Source organism: Schistocerca cancellata, chromosome 1 (assembly GCF_023864275.1).
Source record: "Schistocerca cancellata isolate TAMUIC-IGC-003103 chromosome 1, iqSchCanc2.1, whole genome shotgun sequence".
In the NCBI taxonomy this organism is placed as follows: Eukaryota; Metazoa; Arthropoda; class Insecta; order Orthoptera; family Acrididae; genus Schistocerca; species Schistocerca cancellata.
In genome coordinates, this window is record NC_064626.1 from 865,258,043 (window position 1) to 865,279,125 (window position 21,083).

The 21,083-nt window shown below is 39.0% G+C and overlaps 1 protein-coding gene across 1 annotated transcript in view; it reads left to right on the top strand.

The window, feature by feature from the left end:
* Positions 1-21,083, top strand: part of LOC126189517 (MLX-interacting protein) — a 401,730-nt gene that overhangs the window by 326,948 nt on the left and 53,699 nt on the right. Inside the window, exons 12-15 of the mRNA XM_049930949.1 lie at positions 4,246-4,362; positions 8,407-8,534; positions 10,573-10,696; positions 16,381-16,510. Of these exons, the coding sequence (XP_049786906.1) occupies positions 4,246-4,362; positions 8,407-8,534; positions 10,573-10,696; positions 16,381-16,510 (499 nt within the window). The remainder of the gene's footprint in view (positions 1-4,245; positions 4,363-8,406; positions 8,535-10,572; positions 10,697-16,380; positions 16,511-21,083) is intronic.

The following is a 21,083-nucleotide window of genomic DNA, read 5'->3' on the forward strand; positions in this document are numbered from 1 at the left end:
ATGGCAGTCACGTAAAACTAACATCATATCAACAATCTCTGTAGGAGGATAGTGTGGCATGTTTCGCTAAAGAATCATTTACTTTTGTCAGCTGATGTTTACGGTTCACAATCTGAAAGTGAAGTGAAGTCTGATCGCATTGCACTGACCTTTATACTGAGCCATAGTTCACAGTTTCGCCATGGTAGCGCCACAGTCAGGTGAGTAATGCAATTATGAGGAGTTCCCTAACAAGATTTTAACACTATTCCGCCTCCCTCCATTAAAAACTGTGGCAAGTAGGATACATTTTGTAAAAAAAAAGAGCTTGATTTGGCGTAATGAAAGGATTTGTGCACATTTTGTATTGATTTGATGCGTCCTTCTCGGATCATTGTAAATAAATCTGAGTTCTTCTCCAATTTTAATTTTTCTCGATTTCAGTGTCATCTGTCAATGGTTAAAAAAATGTTTCAGATGAAACTAGATTACTTTATTTTATGGAGAATCCAAATTTGCAATAAAAAAATGGGGGTTTCTATTTATGATTTAAAAGTTGCTCCCCGTCCCACCCAAGGGGACAGGGGCTGGAGGTCACGTGTGGTATCATTTGATGTCCCCGTTTGAGCTTACGAACTTGTCTTACCCACTATTTTTACCCGATGTATAGTTTTCGAGATAATCTCATTCAAAACTTCAGATGGACCACCCTGTGTAAGGATTAGGCCTCCTTCTCAATTTGCGAGTAATTCTTCTGCGCCGTGTTTAGCGTCTTTGAGGCAAGTCCTGTTAGCTGCTCTGAACCTTGGAACTGCAGTGAGCCAGAATAGACTCAAGCCCAAACTGGGAAGCATCAGTAGCCAAGACAAGCAGTTTACCAGGCTGAAATGTGGCTGGATAGTGGACCAAACAAGGACTGTCCTTCAGCATCATGAATGCTGTGTCACACACAGCCATCCAAACAAATGTGTTCAGTTACCGATTTAGAGAATACTCAATGCTAGTAGCTTTTGGGATGAATTTGTGGTAATAGGCAATTTTACTCAAAAAAGCCTAGAGTTCCTTCAGGTTAGTGGGCCATGGAAGACCGTAAGTGGCAGTGATATGACTGATCGTCAGCTCAATCTCCTGACAGGAAATGATGTATCCAAGGTACTCAATGGACGGCTGAAAGAATTCTGAATTACACAGAGTACATGTGAGACCTGCATTCTGTGTGTCTGCAACAGAAGCCGAAGGTTCAGAAGATGTTTCTCCATGGAGGGACCAGTGATGACAGTATTGTCCAGAGAGTTGATATGACAAGAAATGTGTTGTGTGAGTTGCTCCAGAAATGTTGAAAAATTACAGGTACTTCAGAAACCAACTGCTTGTATTTGTACAGTTCAGTTCATAGAGGGTATTGACCACTATCTATTGGTGAGATGGCTCATCGAGCAGAATCAACAATCCAGGAAAACCACTTTTAAAAAAACTACTGACCCCCTGTCAGCTTCACCATCAATTCATCTGAATGCAGGATGCGGTAAGTGTCAATCACTGCCAGTGGTTATTGTCATTTTAAAATGCTTGCAAATGTGGAGCTTGTCAGACAGTTTCTTGATGACCACTAGTGGCACAGTTTTTTTGATGACCACTTGTGGCGTAGCCCATTGGCTTGACGAAATACATTCAGTCACATCCAAAGCCGTCGCCTTGTCGATTTCCTGCTTGATTTGATCGCAAAGCAGTAACAAAAAGGTGGGTGAAAAATGACCATTAATCCCTTGCAAAGTTCTTCAAGTTCCTGGTACCGCACTTGGCCAGAAATCCAAGAACTGAATCGGAGTCCATAAATCCTAAGGCCATGAAAGCATCCAAGACAAACAAGTTTTCATTGAAAACACTGCTCACCACAAGAATGGTTAACGGTTGGACCACAGACTTGTACATCGTGCCTGCCGTAAATTGGCCAAGTATGGACATCTGTTGCCCGTTGCAGCTCATAAGATGAAGCATAGCGAGTGCCAGCAGCGGGCACCAAGGTGCAAATATATGTGAGAAGGAATGAGAGACCCTGAGTTGCCAGTATTGGAGTTGCAGCTGAAAAGGTTCCTCATTGATACTCACAGTGATAAACAACTTATTGGGTACCTTTGTAAAAGTGTCACACACATTGATGCCCATAAGTTGGGGGCTCGAGGGTGTGGTGCGAGTGGGCCGAGGATTACACATCACCACAGTGTGTCCTTTCTTCTGACTGTTATGAGAGGAAGACCAATGCTTGAGATAGATCAGCCGGTCATGTTGAACAAAAGACATGGGGCAAGAAGGAAGGGGCTAGAAGGAAGCAGCCTGCGTCTGGCTTATGGGTATGCTGCACCGCCACAATTTCTGCCTCAGAGGACATGCCGAAACCTGTGTGCCAGTTGTTGTCACTGTGGCCATGTCCACCCAGGATTCCAACTGGTAGCCTGCCACGTGGAAAATGTAAAGTGAGCATTTGAGAGGACTTCTTTCTAGATGGAGTCTTCAAATTTTTGCTCCCATTGGTGGATCTTTCCTTTGGTGACCTATCTAATGATAGCAACCCTGACCACAGTATTGGTGTAAGACACATTATGCCGAGAGGTAACAAATCAGCACTTCCAGCTGAGACCCTGCAGCTGCACTGTCCAAGCACGGTATGTTAGATGAAGTTGCATCCTGCACTGACAATAAGCAAAGGAGAAAATAACTTGAGCATTTCAGTAATGACAAGACATCAGTAAACGACTCATTTCAGTGAACGAGAGGGAAGAGGGTTCCTGAAGCAGAGCTAACGTCTGTAACAAGTTATATGTGTGGGTTGTAGTTCACAACAGAAAAAGAGCCTTAATGGTCCCGGCGTCTGCTACCTTGAAAGTGACGAAGATATGCTGCAACAACTTTTCATCTGTCTCCCAGACCTCTGCAGATTCATCATGGCCTGGGAAGGAAGGCAGCCGGGCTGGCAGCTCTTCTGTTTTGACCAGCAGTTCCATCAACATCCTGTCCAACATGGACATATGATCTCACTGCTGCATTTCCAACCACTGGTGGCTCTCCAGTCATTATTAAAGTATGCTTTGATGATCAGCTCCAAGAATGCCCTGGCTGTCATCATCAAATTGTCCAGAAACACAGCAAGAAAGTCCAAACCCCCTCATTGCCGCTGTGTTCTAACTCCCCACACAAGTAAGACCGCACACAAAATTATAACAGTTTTAATAAGAATACCAATCTGATATTCCATACCAGTTCCAGACTACAGCCAAGGACAGTCTACACAACACAGTTCATGATTAATCAGAAAGACCAGAGTGCAAGTAACTACGATGAATGTACAAAAGCAAATGAGAAAGAGAGCTCCCCACTCCGAGGTTATATGTTGTTAGTTTGTCTGTCAGTGAGCAGTGGTGGCGCTGATCACAGACAGCACATGCAGGCCATGATGCAGTGCTGTCCTTTGATGTTTGATCACGGCACTGCCTGGTGGCCAGCCACACACCGCCTGGCACTATTGGGGGTGAGCTGAATACCAACGGCTCACATCGGCACCATGCGGACCTAATGGTAACAGTGGCAGAGGCATCAGTACATGACAAGTGGTAACGTGGTGGGTTCCACCATAGTCTCCTGGCCACATAATCACATTTCAAGGTTGGTTCACTACCACTGATTATGTGTAGAGGTTGCCTAATAGGGTTCACCTCATGGTCTGAACTTCGGCTCATTCAGGAGGCACCTTTCACGGAGATGGTCACATTTATACAGTGGTTTTGCCCAATCAGTTAGTAAAATGGAACCAATTTCTGTTTTCAGACTGAAGTAATATTTGCCTAGAAGATAGTGTTAAATTTTAATATCCACAGTGCAGGACTTATTATCTGTTGCTAGTGAAAGATAGGCCACTGTCATTGCCAACAGAACTCCTGCAATACACAAGACGACTTAACTCCATACTTTGGTGTCCTCATAGTTTTATGCAGTACTTGCATAATAAGTGCAGTTAGGTATAAGTGTCTGTAAAGATTCCCATGCAAGCAATTCATGAAAATTGTACATTATATTTTGTAATGATAAACATAATGGTTTTTTAAAAATATTTCATTGTTATTGTACAGATGATAATGAAGATCCATATAATGTTAATGAAAAGGGCTTTTTTATAAGTTAAGAATAAAAATTTTTGGATTTGTTAGATTAATTATAAGTAGTTTGTCATCTATAAACTTATTAGAAGGAAACAAATTTTCTTTATTTCAGGAACATCGCCGTATGTGCCATATAAATGCAGAGCAGAAGCGACGTTGCAACATTAAGAATGGATTTGACATGTTGCATTCTCTCATACCTCAGCTGAATCAGAACCCAAATGCAAAGGTATGAGACAATTTGATGATTAGTATTTTTGAAACAAAGTAAAGTTGACACTATTTAAGGAATCGAACAGTAACTTATTTTCTGTTTTGCAGAGTAAAACATTTGTGTTTATAAGATTCTTAACAGTTAAGTTCCATAATTATCTTTTATTTGCATTTTAACAGCTGTTGCCCCATCCACACCAAAAAATCGCTGCCATATTGGTGGCCATCCGTGGAAAGTGCATCTGCAGTGAAGACAATTCCCATGCCCTTTATGCTGAAGGTCTCACTAAGACCTTCACAGATAGGCACCAGCCCCCAAGTCTAGTCCACAGACAGATTTTCCATTCAGTAACCCTCCCGTCTCCAAGAACCAGCTGCAAAGGAACAACTCCCACATCACTTGATGTCATCCGGAATTGGAACAATTGAACGATATCCTCCACCATGGCTTCAACTATCTATGACGAGCCCAGACATGAAACACACCCACAATTCTTCCCACCCCTCCTAAAGTGGTATTCCACACTACACACCCAATCTACACAATACCCTTGTTCCACCCTGATGCCACACCACCCTCAACCCCTTGCCACATTGGTCATATCCTTGTGGGAAACCTAGGTGCAGTACCCGTTTGATTCACTCACCCAACCCATACTATCCCAGACACGCTACAGGCTTATCCCATCCCATCTCATCAAAGGCAGGGGCTGCGTGTGAAAGCAGCCAAGACATTACCAGCTGTGCTGCAATTTCTTCAAAGTATTTTATGTGTACATGACCACCAACCAACTGTCCAGCAAAATGAATGGCCACTAATGAAGTGTGGCTAAGAACAGAATTGACCATCAGGCTGTGGAACATGCTGTTGAGCACTGGATCCTTCCACCAAGCAGCTGCTTTTCTGAACTCATAGATAGGAGTTACCCTGGCAAGACATCCTTCTTTCCCATAATCCTCCTGATATCACTCTACATTAATCCCTTGCCCCACACCTACCCTCTCCTTGCCCCTGAACCCTAACTTCACCCATTTTGCCACCACACTCTCTTCCCCAAAGCCTCCCCTTCCTCTTTTCTTTCATCTCCTCCCAACCAACTCCCCATAATCATCATCATCATCATCATCATCATCATGTGCTGCACAACCTCACCATGGCCAGTGCCTGCATGTTACATTTTTATCCCATGCACTTTCTGCCTGTCCCTCCCACATTCAGTTTTTTTTTTTAATTTTTTTTTTTTTTTTTTACCTGCAGAACTTGAGTCCCGGCATTGTGTTTTCGTGTGGCACAATGTGTGTGTGTGTGTGTGAGAGAGAGAGAGAGAGAGACTATATTATTATACATTACTGTGTTTGTTGATAAAGTTCCTTTGTGATATTTTCAGAAACCATTTATAGAGCTGAAGTAAAATATTTGTTTCTTGATTAAACGATTAAACACAATAAGTATAGTAATTCCTTTCACACAGTTTTAGTCAAAATATGAGGAGTAGCACTGTAGGCCAGTATACTCAAATAAAAACAAAGTAATGTCCTACTCACTGAACCATGGACATTTCATTATTCTTACCTCAAAAACTTGAAGGGTCCAAGGATGTGTAGATCAAATGCTTCTGTTTATGGGCCATACAGCAGATATGCTGAACCTAACAATGGAATTTCTGTTTCCTCTGGCACATCAAGAGAAATTTATGGTTTTGTGTTGTCATGCCAAAGACATCATCAGTTGACTGTGAAGAATCTATCGGTCAGATCAGTTTATTTCATTTTTGTAATAGGCCAATAGAGTTACTACAAATATTTACCAGTATTTAACAGGCCTTCTAGTCAATATGGGGTTTGATTGTGACCAACCATATTTGGTGTACCAACCATATTTGGTGTACCATTAGACAACTTTATTTACAAGACAAGCCTCTCCACTAGAACTTCAGCAATTTAAAAACACAAACAACTTAAAACTGACTTAAGAAACACTAATGAATTAAATTGGAAATATCTTAGAATAGATTATTCTCAATAACCTGTGCCAATTTTTAAAATTATATCAACAAAAATAACCAATGTTTGAAAATGTAATATAGACCTATAGAAAAACTATTCCCCTGCCAGCAGTTGTTGAATAGATTTTTTTATGTATGTGCATTAAATCTTAAAATTAGCAACACTTGGTGTGGTGATAAAATTGACTAGTGCCAGAAAGGATCTTGGAAGAATACCACAAACCAATATAAAAAAAAGGGTTAACTCAATTGTAGCAGCACTGCAGTTGACAGATAGCTCCTGTCACTCAATACAGCCACCACAGCAATTCATAAGCAACGGGCTGAGTACAGTATCCAGCCCAGGAAGCAATCACTTGCTCCTCCCATCTGTCTACATGCAGATCCACAGCGAGCCCCAGTCGTCCACCACATCATTGCTGCTGACTCTGCCCAGAGCAAGAGTGCCGTACACTGCCAAGTTGCTGTTGCTCAGGACAGAAATGGACTCTCCTCTTGCCAATGCACCACTGTTAACACCTCGAGGAGCAGGCACTGCCCTCTTTCCTGCTTGCAAGTGTCATCAAGGAGCAGCACAGTATCTACATCTACATCTACATCCACATCCACATCCACATCCAAACTCCGCAAGCCACTTGACGGTATGTGGCGTAGGGTACCTTGAGTACCTCTATTGGCTCTCCCTTCTATTCCAGCCTCGTATTGTTTGTGGAAAGAAAGATTGTCAGTATGCCTCTGTGTGGGCTCTAATCTCTCTGATTTTATCCTCATGGTCTCTTCGTGAGATATACGTAGGAGGGAGAAATATACTGCTTGACTCCTCGGTGAAGGTATGTTCTCGAAACTTCAACAAAATACCGTATCGAGCTACTGAGCATCTCTCTTGCAGAGTCGTCCACTGGAGTTTATCTATCATCTCTCTCCGTTGGATCTCCTCTATCAACCCTATCTGGTACGGATCCCACACTGGTGAGCAGTATTCAAGCAGTGGGCGAACAAGTGTACTGTAACCTACTTCCTTTGTTTTCGGACTGCATTTCCTTAGGGTTCTTCCAATGAATCTCAGTCTGGCATCTGCTTTACCGACGATTAATTTTATATGGTCATTCCATTTTAAGTCACTCCTAATGCCTACTACCAAATAATTTATGGAATTAACTGCTTCCAGTTGCTGACCTGCTATATTAAAGCTAAATGATAAAGGGTCTTTCTTTCTATGTACTTGCAGCACATTACACTTGTCTACATTGAGATTCAATTGCCATTCCCTGCACCATGCGTCAATTCGTTGCAGATCCTCTTGCATCTCATTACAATTTTCAATTGTTACAACCTCTTGATATACTACAGCATCATCCGCAAAAAGCCTCAGTGAACTTCTGATGTTATCCACAAGGTCATTTATATATATTGTGAATAGCAACGGTCCTATGACACTCCCTGCAGCACACCTGAAATCACTCTTACTTCAGAAGACTTCTCTCCGTTGAGAATGACATGCTGTGTTCTGTTATCTAGGAACTCTTCAATCTAATCGCACAATTGGTCTCATAGTCCATATGCTCTTACTTTGTTCATCGAACGACTATGGGGAACTGTATCAAACATCTTGCGGAAGTCAAGAAACACGGCATCTACCTGGGAACCTGTGTCTATGGCCCTCTGAGTCTTGGACGAATAGCGCAAGCTGGGTTTCACATGTTCGTCTTTCTTGAAACCCATGCTGATTCCTACAGAGTAGATTTCTAGTCTCCAGATTATAGTTTAAAAGTCAGCAGGCTGTCACTGATATTGAGTATGCTGAATAGTGATACAGTTTTAACTTTACTTGCCATATGAGAAATTCGGTAAACAAAAAATGTGGCTTTCTTCTTGCAATTTAATTATTTGCTACAAATACAAAAGTGTCAGTAGTTCTGAAAAGGTAGTGATGTATCTCATTTCACTTTTGTATAACTAGAAATTACTAAGAAGTAAACATGTTGTCAATAGTGTCACTCAGATGTAATGGTGAAAAACGTTTGTTGAGTTATCTTTGTTGATTGTGTTCACAGCTTAGTAAGGCAGCAATGTTGCAGAAAGGTGCAGAATACATCCAACAACTGAGAGCTGAACGGGATCAGCTGCGAGAGGAGATGCTGAGTCTCCGCCAGGAAATAGAGTGCCTCAATGCATCAATTAGGTATGACTCCAGAACATTTTGTTTTTGAGATTTCCATTACCCTCCAAGAAAAAAAAACTTCTATTTTGAAACCAGTTGCTTAGTTCTTAACCTTACTTAGAAAATTGTAAGGGTACTAGCCACCAGTGTGTGCAGCATTCATGCCTACTTTAGAAAGTCTACCTGAAAATACTAGTTGGTGATGGTTCAAGGTAGAACTTCAGAGGTGCTGTTCCTTGGCTTTTTCCTCAGCTTTTCAGTAGTGTTCCTAATGTGCTTGATTAGTTGTAAGAAATCCAAGAACTTTGAACAGACAGAATAAAATTTACTTTCTAATTACAACGTGGTAGGAAAAAACAAATATTATGCTTAGTTGCGTTTGACTGTATATAAATATAAATCATTGTATATATAAATATAATGTGCAACAGTGTGTTATCATTGTTAATGAATTTTGAATGGGGCTCCATCTGTGTATTAGATTATGTATGTTGTTTGTTCCATAGACGTGTAGTGAGAAGATTATCTTGGATGTGGAATGTATTCCATTGATACTAAGTGAACAGTCCTCAAAAACGTTAAAAAAAAAAGAGTAATTCCATATTTACATTAAAAATTAATACAGCAAATACACATAAGCATGTAAATGTGTACATATACATATGAAAATAAATAACTTAAATTCTAAACTGTAGTAGCCAAGACCAGAGAGCAAGTTTAATAAAGAGACAATTTATAGCAATTGCGTATACCTATCATTTTTCTGCACTTTAAATTGTGCATACAATAAATTCTGCTTGCAAGTTATTCGGTAGGGGGAAATTGGCTACCACTTGTGTTCTTATGTGCCTACAATAAATTCTGTTAACTACTTATTCAGTAATGAGGGAACTGGCTGCCAACGCATTCTTGAGATGTAGCTTACATGGTGCTTCATTAATAGCTGAACTTTTCATGGTTTGCTGACAAATTATTGAAAATGTTTGTTTCTGAACAATAAGATATATTTTTGTACCAAGTAAGTGCTATTATGTCTTTATAGATTTTCTCACTCCTATTATTGATTTTGTTAACTGAGTTGTTGAAAAATAAATTGCTGGGTGTTTGGAAATTCCAGTTACCAGCTTCTAGGGCTTGTAGAGGGGATTAGTACATAATATTTTGAGTAGGAACCCATGTCTGAAAACTAATTGTTTCTGTTGTACAATGGTTTCAATTCAGATGTGTAACTTGTCCACTTTTGCTTGAGAAACTGAATTAGACATGATACAGTACAAGTATTTGGTAACAGTTTGAAAGAAAACATAATGAAACATTCATTTATCAATTAAGCACATTTGTGTAAACAATTAAACATTACATGTGTACATTATTTCAGAACAAAAAAGGACCCAGCATACTGTATGTACAGAACAGTACTGATTCACTACAACAGCATCTTGATGAGGCGAACACCAGCATTGTTACAGACATCGTACCTAGGAAGCACGTTCTGGTACAAACTCTCCATCCCACCTGGTGTCTCTTCAGTTTCTAGTGCAGCAGCCAGAATTCGTGCCAGCAGATCTTCCTCTGTCTCTACAGGAGTCCTGTAAATTTAAACTTTACATCAGGTGACTGTCTGACATAGTACATGTCATCCTGTCTACCCTATTGGCATACCAGGACAAGCAACTCTTGAGATTTTTCTCTTTCCCTTGACAAACATCAATGTGTTACACATCTGAATTGAAACCATCGGACATGGGTTCCTATTCAAAATATTTTGTACTCACTCCCTTCTAAAAGCCCTAGAAATTGTAATGTATGGAGATCCAATATTTTAACTACTATCTCATTATTTTCAACTATTTCTAGAAATTAGTAAAGATAATAATTTCCTTGAAATAATTTTTGTTGTGTGGTTAAGTGGGCATTCAGTGCTCTCTCTCTCTCTCTCTCTGTGTGTGTGTGTGTGTGTGTGGGGGGGGGGGGGGGGGGGTGCGTTTTGGCACAGGGGAAGCATCTCAAGGATATAAAACCATTTTTTTAGGGTCATTGCATAAATTATTTGTTGCAGCAATTGTCAGGCACTGCTTCCAGCTACTGGAGCGCCTGTCTCACGGCAACGAACCAGTAAAATGAAAGAAATGTTTGATGAATATGTTCGTATCAGGACACTAGAGAACTGGAAGTTCTGGATCGTATCCTTTCAGACATTCTTGTATGTCTATTAAGTAGTTTATTATTCTTAATCCTAAACTTAAGTAGATTTGTGAACAAATTAGTTCTTGTAAATTGTTCAAAGTACCGTCAAACAGGGTGATTTCAGACGGTTTTGTCATTATTTTGATTGTAAGTTTCGTATATATTGTTAGATTAAATTGTTGTTGAAGTGGTAGGGTATATGTGTAACGAACCAGAACCAGAAAGTGTATATGTAGGTATATTTATCTGAGGCAGTTAAATAAAGTGTCCGAAGTCACCCCATGGATTGGGGTGATTTCGGACACGTGTTTTTTAAATCTCTATCCGAAATTACATTATATAGAGGGTGAATTCAGACAGTTACTGCCTTTTTTAAAAAATTCACTTCTGCTCAAGTTCATTTAATATTCTGACTGTCGTTCGACGAATAAATGCACCCATTCTTCTCTTGGCAAGATATTACGGAATTTCTTCTCTTTTTGGCTAGATTTATCAAGTTAGCCTTTAACTAAATATCTAATATCCAATTTAGTGAAAGGAATTCCCCAATGTGCAGCCCTCAAAATACCTTGCTTCAACATTTCTTCTTCTTTATTTAGCACTGGCTGTCCTCCCATTTTTTTTCAGATGTGCTTCCTGCACTTTATTTTGTAGGGTTGATTTAGTTATACCATACAAATCACATGCTTTTCTGTATGATAATTTACCATTCTGAATATCACGAACAGCTTTACCTAAAAGTTCTGGGTCATAATTACACTGGCTGTTGATATACTTTCCGGGATGTGAGGTCGTGGTCCAAGAACTTTGCTGCTCCTTACGTTTTGTCCAGGACTGCGTGGACTTCCTCAGAGGCGCCTCTGAGGAAGTCCAGCGCAGTCCTGGACGAAACTTAAGGAGCAGAAAAGTTCTTGGACCACGACCTCACATCCCGGAAAGTATATCAACAGCCATGTCACCCGGTCGTGAAAGCCTTCATTCTACAATCATAATTACACTGTACTGTAGCACCTCTCCTGCTCTTATACATTCTTGGCATTGTCCAAAATCACCCCACACAGTACACAGTTTTACAAAAACCGTTGTTATTTTATAACATTGCATGAGAAACTCAACAGACTTGTACAGAAATTGTCTCAATGCTGTTAGCTGCTGAGCGCGTCGACAGTTATGGTTACAGTAACTTCCCGCTCAGCACAACAATAGAAAGTTTCCACTTTATGATAATGCATGGATTTTGAACACAGAGACTGTCGTCAGTTATTCACGTAGGGAAACAATTGACGCAAAATAAAAGTTGTGGAAAGCGATAAATGCAATCTTGCGCTTAAAATAACTGGTGCACAGATGTTAAAATAAGTAACTCTTTGTTTCTATACAGTAGCAAAGAGCAAATAAGCCATACTGTTCGAATTCGCCCCGGTGTCCAAAATCACCCCGTTTGATGGTTCATGTTACTCTATGTAATGACACAAGAAGAATGTATAATGAAATTATATTAGCAAAAATATGTTTGTCTTTTGATTAGAGCATACATAAGACTTGTTTCCATTACATACCTGTGATTCAAGAAGTAAGTAGATCTTCTTACTTGTCTGTCCTTCTGAGTCTGTCCAGAAAGTCAATGCAGTGAATGTGGGAGAAAATATCTGTTTATGAGGTAGGAAACATTTATTACATGAGCAAATGTAGTATGATGTAAGGGAATTAATAGCCAACAGTTGATTCAAAAGATTTGGCTGAATAATCATGAGTGGCATTGTATGCGATACCATTAAATTCTAAAGCAGGTGCAAATGTGATGCTTAATGTTTTCAACTATCAAGTAATTACTAACCTCTGGAACATCCAGATATTAATGTAAACTTCCATAACAACAACAGTGGTACAATTTGTATCAATAGAAAATCAGCCATTGGAAATTTATAATTGAGTATTCATTACAGTCAAAGTTGTGATGCAGTACAATTGATTACTGACTTGAGCCAATAGAATTGATTACTGTCTTGGCCCATTAGGTGCCATATTCGGATCTACGAAAATCAAATAAAAATTGACAAATACAGTTTTGTATATTTGCCACTTCATGTTCCATTATTGTAAATCTGAATGTAGCCCATAATTGTTGAACCTGGTAGGCAACTGTATTGTATTGTAACTGTGACTGTAGTAGACAATCAGCAATGAACTTATGAGTAACATGTAACAGACACACAGTGGAAACAACAAAAAAGTGAAGTGAACATGGTAACTGGGCTTCCTTATTGTAGTCGCTGATCACAAGTCGAGGCCATATTACCATGTTTAATGACAGGTGAAAAGTGTATGCAGTGAGGCATACTACAAGTGTGATATAAGTAGGGAACTTGCAATGCCCTTTTCTGCAGTTTCTGGTGTACCATTGTAGATTCATTCTGAGGATATGAAAAAAAGGTAAAATTCAAAAACAATGTGCAGTAGACCTCAGACAAGTATGAGCTGAGAAAGGTTATGAGGATGGGTTCAGCAGCCAGCAAGTGCCTTTGGATCCCTAATATGAAACACATATATCTTGAGACAGTATGAAAGAATGACAAAATGCTCAGTTTACCTTCAAATTTTGTCTAACTTTAAAATTGCCTCATTCCATGGCTGCTGTCCATTTCCAGTGAAGACCGTTGACTTTGGGGATTGAAAACATTTTTGGCTCATTATCATGGTTTCCTCTTCGGTGTGGCATAAAACACTTGTATAGCATCCCAAGAATATAACTATTCTGTCAACATAAAAACTATTCTCACATGTGCACAAAACTAAGCTAGTAGCAAGACTTTTTAAATACATTTTTATGTGCCGCCAACATGAACTCTGTTCAGAATAACGTGTGCAAAAAGAAATAATTTGAAATCCAACACATACTCTTCTATAGCTGATTTTCTGTAAAATAGAGCTTTAAGTGATGGAGACTACCTCTTCTTGCAATACTCAATGTTTTAAACAATGCATATACGAGGCGTGTTTTTTAAGTAAGGTCCATTTGAACATAAGTATACAATGAAAGGTTATTTCAAAAAAGTAAATGTATTTTCAGAAAGTACATATTTCACTCTACTTTTCAACATAGTTGCCAAGTTAGTTGAAACACTTATCATACTTCTCAACCAATTTTAAAATACCCTCTTTATAAAAACTTGGCACCTGCTCCAATAAACAAGACTTCGCTGCCATTTTCACATCTTCATCGTCATTGTAACGGTTGCCAGTGAGGTGTTCTTTGAGGTGGAGGAACAGATGGTAATCGCTCGGCACAAGATCAAGACTGTAAGGTGCGTGGTCTAAAACTTCCCAGCCAAAACTGTCCAATAAATCGTGGGTCTGACCTGCAGTGTGTGGTCTTGGATTTTCATAGAGAAAGACAATTCCCTTTGTCAGCATGCCGCATCTTTTGTTTTGAATTGCTCTGCGTAGCTTCTGCATTGATAGTGGTTCCTCGTTGCATGAAGTTGACCAACAAAACACCATGCCTATCCCAAAACACCAACGCCATGATTTTGTGCTGGGGCAGAGTCTGTTTGGTCTTCACCTTTACAGGCAAGTGTGTGTGTGTGTGTGTGTGTGTGTGTGTGTGTGTGTGTGTGTGTGTCTCCATTCCATGCTCTGTGTCTCCATTCCACGCTCTGTTGCTTTGACTTGGGCATGATATGCGAAATCCATGTTTTGTCTCCAATTAAGATCTTACTCAAGAAGCCGTCACCTTCTTCGTGATAACAAGTCAAGAACTTCATCACCCACTAAAATCTTTGGTTTTCGTGGTCCTCTGTTAGGAGTTTCAGGATCCAACGGAAGCACAGTTTCCTAAACTTTTGGTGTTCAGAAACAGTGTTGTAAAGCACTGATCTCAACATGTCATGAAATTCGTTTGAGAGACCTGTTATTGTGAAGCGCCTGTTCTCACGAATCCTCTCTTCAACTGAAGCCACCAAATCGTCTGTCATCATCAAAGAGGGCGACCGGAGCGGTCCTCCTCATGGAAGTTGTCACGGTCATCTTTGAATTCTCGTACCCACTTACGCACTTTGCCGTACACTTTGCAAGTATGTTGATGAATTTCTGCAGCAGACAGGTTCCTTGCTGACAAAAACCATATCACTGAACAAACCTCACATGTGGCGGGTGAGTTGATAGTCTTAAACATTTTGAAAGCATAGAACAGAACCGTACAGGTTAGCTACAGAGCTGAAACTGAGCACAGTTGTTCCCGAGGCATGCTGGTACACGGCGCACATGCTCGTTGCAGTATATGCGCGATCTACTAGTGTCTACAACAATACAGACCTTACTTAAAAAACAAGCCTCATATATCTCACAGAAACTTGGTTGCTAATGTTGGTACCATTAGTGGTTATAGCTTTTGCCACCAGTAACATTCACTGTGTGGCCATGGTCTTTAGCATGCAAGGTGTTAGACTTTGGCCTTGGAGCTCCCGAGTTCAATCCCAGATAGGAGTGGGGATTTTTTCTTGTTCAAGTCCCTCCAGTATGGCTTCAGATCCACTCAACCTGGTATTAAATGAGTACTGGGAGTCTTCTTGTGTGTAAAAGGCAACCAAGACAATTTACCTGCCACCCTGCATCTCCTAGTACCACAGAAAAGAAAGGCTGCAATCTCCCTACAGATAGGCCAATAGCCCAGCCATGGGCTAGCACCACAGACTTTGCTTTACTTTTTTTAACAGTCATTGTTTCAGAATTCAGAGCTTGTCACGAGGCCTGTAGTATGAGGAGGAGGTGGTTGTAGTCAGTGTGCTCCACTGCACATGGCTGCTGCAAGATAGTATGATTATTCTTCAGCTCCACATTGTCTGCTTCTGCTTCTGTAGAGTTTTCAGTGTGATCGTGACTCCTGGCAAGGCACCTAAAGGAGGTTTTTAAAAAACAACAAAACTGAAAAGGCTCAAGAGGTAAGAAGTTGATAACAAGGCAGATTCTATTATTTTTGTATTTGATCCTTGGCAGGCACAAAAAATTTAATTTGCAAAATCAGTACTATGTTTTACTTCCTCTTGCCACTTCCATTTTTCCCCTCCATATGTTGTCAGTCTTATTTTTGTTTGTGTTCCCTTCTTTCTTGATTATATCTAGATATCTAATGATATCCTGGTAGTGGCCTCAGTCTTCTATCTGAGTAATTGTTCTTCCTCATAAATTTTGTGTACCTTTGTTTTTTCTTGTTTTGACTGTAAATGCTCCCTTGCATATTGGGTGACATGACTAGTTGCTATTGACCAACCATATTTTTGCCACGGAGGGGAAATCCCATTTTTACGAATTCATTTTTTCAATACTTTTCATTCTACTAACACCTGCTGTAGTAAATATATAATACTATTCTAGCCTTCCGTTGAAAATATATATAAATATTGTAATTATTGTAAGACTTAAGTTCAGACATTCTCCTTTCCAGTTGCTTAGCAAATTCTGATGGGTCAGGTTTTATCTCATAGGATCTTCTTTCTAAAGTTTTCTTTTGCCATCAATTCTTTATTACAATTCCTTATGTAATATTCTGTAGCGTATATTTTCTAATTGTGACTCTTTGTTCACTTGCTGTTTCTCACTCATTCTTTAGCAGTTGTTAAAATTAATCATGTTTCAGATTATTTGTTTGCGATTATAGTATTTTACTTTAACGCATATTCAGTTTAGCATATTATTTGAACCACTTTTGTCATCATATACAGCAGCTGTGAGCACTGCAAGCCTTGATGACTTATACCGCTCCACCTTATTATGGGTTGAGCAGCACTGTTCTCTTGTTGAACTCCGACCAGGTATGTACACACAAGCATGGAATTTTCTACTGCCTATTACAATATTTACCTGATTATAACACATTATACCACAAGGTTTTTTCCAAATTCATCTTTTGAAAAATATGGGTTATCTTACATTCACAAACTAAACTATAACTGCTGAGGTCAATGATTTTACATCGTTTAAGAGATTAATATAGAAACCATCCTGCACTTACAGGTAAAGCTTTGACTTTTGAGGTTTTGTACAACTTTATTTTGAAGAATTCCAAAGGGCAGGGCTTAGCAAACAATGCTTTTGTTCAAATAGGCTCAACATTTCCTGAATAGCCGATTCGTTCAGTGAAGTATTCATCTCGGTCACACAATCGTGTGACATTTGACTCGAGGTGCTAGTGTAAGTGATACGCGAGACGTTGTGAGCTAGACACTACAGTCTAATGCTCTGTTTAAAACCTGACAGTTTTGTGAAACACAGGAGGAAGTAGCATTAAATTCTATCAACTTACAAACTTTTGTTTTATTTGAACAGGTTTGCAATAAAAGTTCTCATACATGTATGGATACCATATACACACATTTTAAGTAACTTTCAAAGGCGAAAGTCTTGTCTATCAAAAACCATCATTTGATTCTGAACTCAGGTCAGTATTTTGTTTGGTTATGAGAAACTATAATGACTTACCAAGTGGGTTGCAAATTAAAAATTTAGTCGCAGTTCATGTATTAGAATATTGGGGGAAATGTCACAAGTTTTTAATTAGCTTTAGAGCAAGATAGTGACATTTAGATGATATGAGAAACAAAATTAACTCAGAACTAAATGTCTGATAAACAAAATAAATCACATTAAACTAACCACAATTGTTATTGTAAGAATATATTACAGCAGAAAGACCCATTGTGGAGATAATACCAGCAGATGTCACTAGATCACAGGACAAGCAAAAGTTCAAGAATTGGACTTGAAACATGATTGTGACCGTTTATTTATGTATTAGTTGCTGTTGTTGCATTATAACCTGCATCCTAACCATCCATGTTTCTGTATTGCTCAAGCACAGCAGTATGGAATGATTGGGGAGGAGTGGGTGGGTGGGGTGGGGGTGGGGTGGGTGGGAGACAGCTTAGTTGAGAACTACAATGGATGCAGGGAAGGGAGTGGTAACCTGGTAGCAAATTTTATCATGCTGCCAACGACAGGAATGTAATGTACCTTTTTTAGGAATATCTACCGTGTTTAAACTGCAGTTTGCCTGAATCCATTTGTACTCAGAATCAAATTGACTTCAAAATTGGACAAATACTCAACAGTAGCATAGATTTCTGCAACAGATGCTAAAAGTCTAGGTTATGGCCAGTGGCCTACTTATGTATTTTGTGCAGCAATGTTGTCGACGCTCATCGTGAGGTATAACAGGAATGATAGGGTTCTAACACAGCCAATGAGAGAGTGGCAGACAGACGATATGTTTGGAAGCCAGAGATGATGTAAATTTCTCACATTAATATTGAAGTGAAATCTGCTGCATGTTCAGGAAAAAGAGTCATGTTCTCAGATCCTACTGTAACCACAATCTCAGAAATGGCCAAGTATTTGTGACAGTGGAGATATAAGTTTCACAGCTGTCCTGCTAGAATGTTGATGATGATGATGGTTAAAAATAGTGATACCACAGATGACAGGAACAAAAAAGACAGTAAAGTTAAAAATTGATGTAAATCATTTTGTTTTGTTTATTTTATCACTCTTTGTATAATGTAGACAGTGAATAAATGACATAAGTTTAAATAGACACTTTATAAACTTTTTAGGTAAAACCCTTTCAGCAGTGAAAGTTTTTAATTTTGATTAGTCAGAGTATGTTAAAAAATAATCTTTTCTGAAGCATCCTCTTTAAAATTGAGGGTCGTCTTATATTCAGGTAAATACGGTACATTGCCTGCTTTCACAGTTAATTTTTCATGTTATGCTAGTTTTTTAGCACAAAATGCGTTGTTATCAAATAAAACAAGAGTATAAGTGTAGTAACATAAGGTTATTGGATAAACTTGGTAACTTTGTAAGATATTTCATGACAGTCTACTAGTCTATTACATATCAAATATTGTTTCATCTCCTTTCATGTACATCAACATGATTGATCATGGCACTTAAGTACTTGGCAGAAGGTTTATGAAATCACCTACTGACTATTTCTCTACTGTTCCAGTATCAAACAGCTTTAATGATTGCCACCCACCTCGGTTATCATGTCCAAGAGACACTGTCCCAAGTTTCACAATAGTACAAAATCAGCTGCTCTTCTTTGGACTTTTTTGATGTCCTCTGTCAATCCTGTCTGGTAAGGACCTCATATTTCACAGCTGTACGCTACCAGAGGATGGACAAGTGTAGTGTAGGCAGTATCTTTAGTTGACATGTTGCATCTTTTACATGTCTGCTGATAAAACGCAGTCTTGGTATGGCTTTCCCACACCATTATCTTTTAAGTTGTTTGTAATTCTAATTACTAGGTATGTAGTGGAACTGACAGCCTTTAGACTTGTGTAATTTATGATGAAACTGAAATTTAACTGATTTCTTTTAGCATTCATGTGGATGACCTCACTCTTCTCCTTATTTAGAGACAATTGTCACTTTTCACACCATGCAGATACAGTGTCTCGGGTCGTTTTGCCATTGGTTTTAATTTGCTGAAGACTTTTCTCAAAGGTAAATGACAGCATTGTCTGCAAACAGTCTGCGAGGACTGCTGAGACTGTCTCCTAAATCATTCATAGAGATTAGAAAAACAGAGGACCTATAACATTTCGATTACTACAAACTGTGACCTTTCTGATGACAGTGAATCACAAATCCTTTTGCACAACTGAGATAACCCCCCCTCCCTCCCCTATAGGCTCACAATTTGATTAGAAGTCGCTTTTAAGGAACGGAATCAAAAGCCTTCTGGAAATCTAGAAATATGAAATCAGTTTGAGATCCCAGCCAGTAGCACTAAACACTTTGTGTGTGTGTATATATAGTTGTGTTTCTCAAGAATGATATTTTTTGAATCCTTTCTGACTATGTTGCAGTAGGTAGTTTTCTTTGAGGTAACTCACAACGTTTGAACACAGTGTATGTTCCACAGTTCTGCTGCAAATAAACATCAACAATAAGGGTCTGTAATTCATCGGATTATTCTTATTTCCTTTCTTGAGGATTGGTTTGTCTTGTGCAACTTTGTAGTATTTAGGTATGGATCTTTCGTCTAGCGAGCAGCTGTATATGTATACAAGTATGGAACTATTGTATCAGTATACTCTGAAAGGAACTTATGTGGTACATAATCTATACCATAAGATGCCTTTATTAAGCAGTTTAAGCTGCTTCACTATGCCAAGGATATCTGCTTCTAAGTTACTCATGTTGGTAGCTGTTCCTGATTCAAATTCTCGAATATTTACACCATCTTCTTTGGCAAAGGGGTTTTAGAAAACTTTGTTTTGTAAGTCCGCTTTATTGGCACTGTTGTCGGTAATGTAGTATACTTTACATAAGACCAGAAGCTCTTCAGATTTTCTGTCAAATTTCGAGACAGAGATTTTACATTCTTTTTTAATTGCTTCTTTGACAGTGTTCTGACCTGTTTTGTGTACCATGGGAGATCAGTGCCATCTTTTATTAACTTATTCAATATAAATCTCTTAGTTGCTGCCAATACTATTTCTTTGTATTCAAGCGACATCTGGCCAACACTTACGTAGTTAGTTTGGAAGGAATGGAGACTGTCTCTTGGGAAGGTGTCAAGCAAATTTTTATGTACTTTTTAAAATAGATGTATTTTCCATTTATTTTTTGTGGTATTCATCCTCACTACAACAACCTTGTGGTCAGTAACCCCTGTATCCATCTTGATGCTTCCTATTTGCTCAGGGTTATTTGTTGCTAAGAAGTCGAGTATATTTTCGCAACCATTTACACTTAGAGTGAGCTCCTGAGCTAATTGTTCAAAATAATTTTTTGAGAATGCATTCAGTAGGATTTCGGATGATGATTTATACCTACCGCCAATGTGTTTTGGATAGGTTGAAGTCACCACCAACTATAATTGTATGAGTGGGGTACCTATTTGAAATGAGACTCAAGCTTTTTTTTTAACTATTCAAAAGCTGTATTATCTGAGTTAGAGTATTGGTAAAAGAAACCAATTAATAATTTATTCTGGTTCTCAAGTATGAATCCTACCCATACTAACTCACAGGAACTATCTACCGCAATTTCATACAAGATAAACTAACTCTTAATAGCAACAAGCAGTCCACCACCAGTGGTATTTAGCTTATACTTTCTAATCACAATTAGGTCCTTTTGTAAAAATTTCAGCTGAGTTTGTCCCCAGCTTTAGTCAGCTTCAGTGCTTTCTATTAGCGCTTGGAACTTTGATTCTTATCCAACACAGCTACGATGATTTACAGCTACAGTACTGACTGTTGCTGTGTCCACCCTCATCCTGTGTTTGTCCTGCATCCTTTGACACTGAAGCCCTTTCTGTATTTTCCCAAGACCCTCTAACTTAAAAAACTGCCCAGTTCATTCTTCACA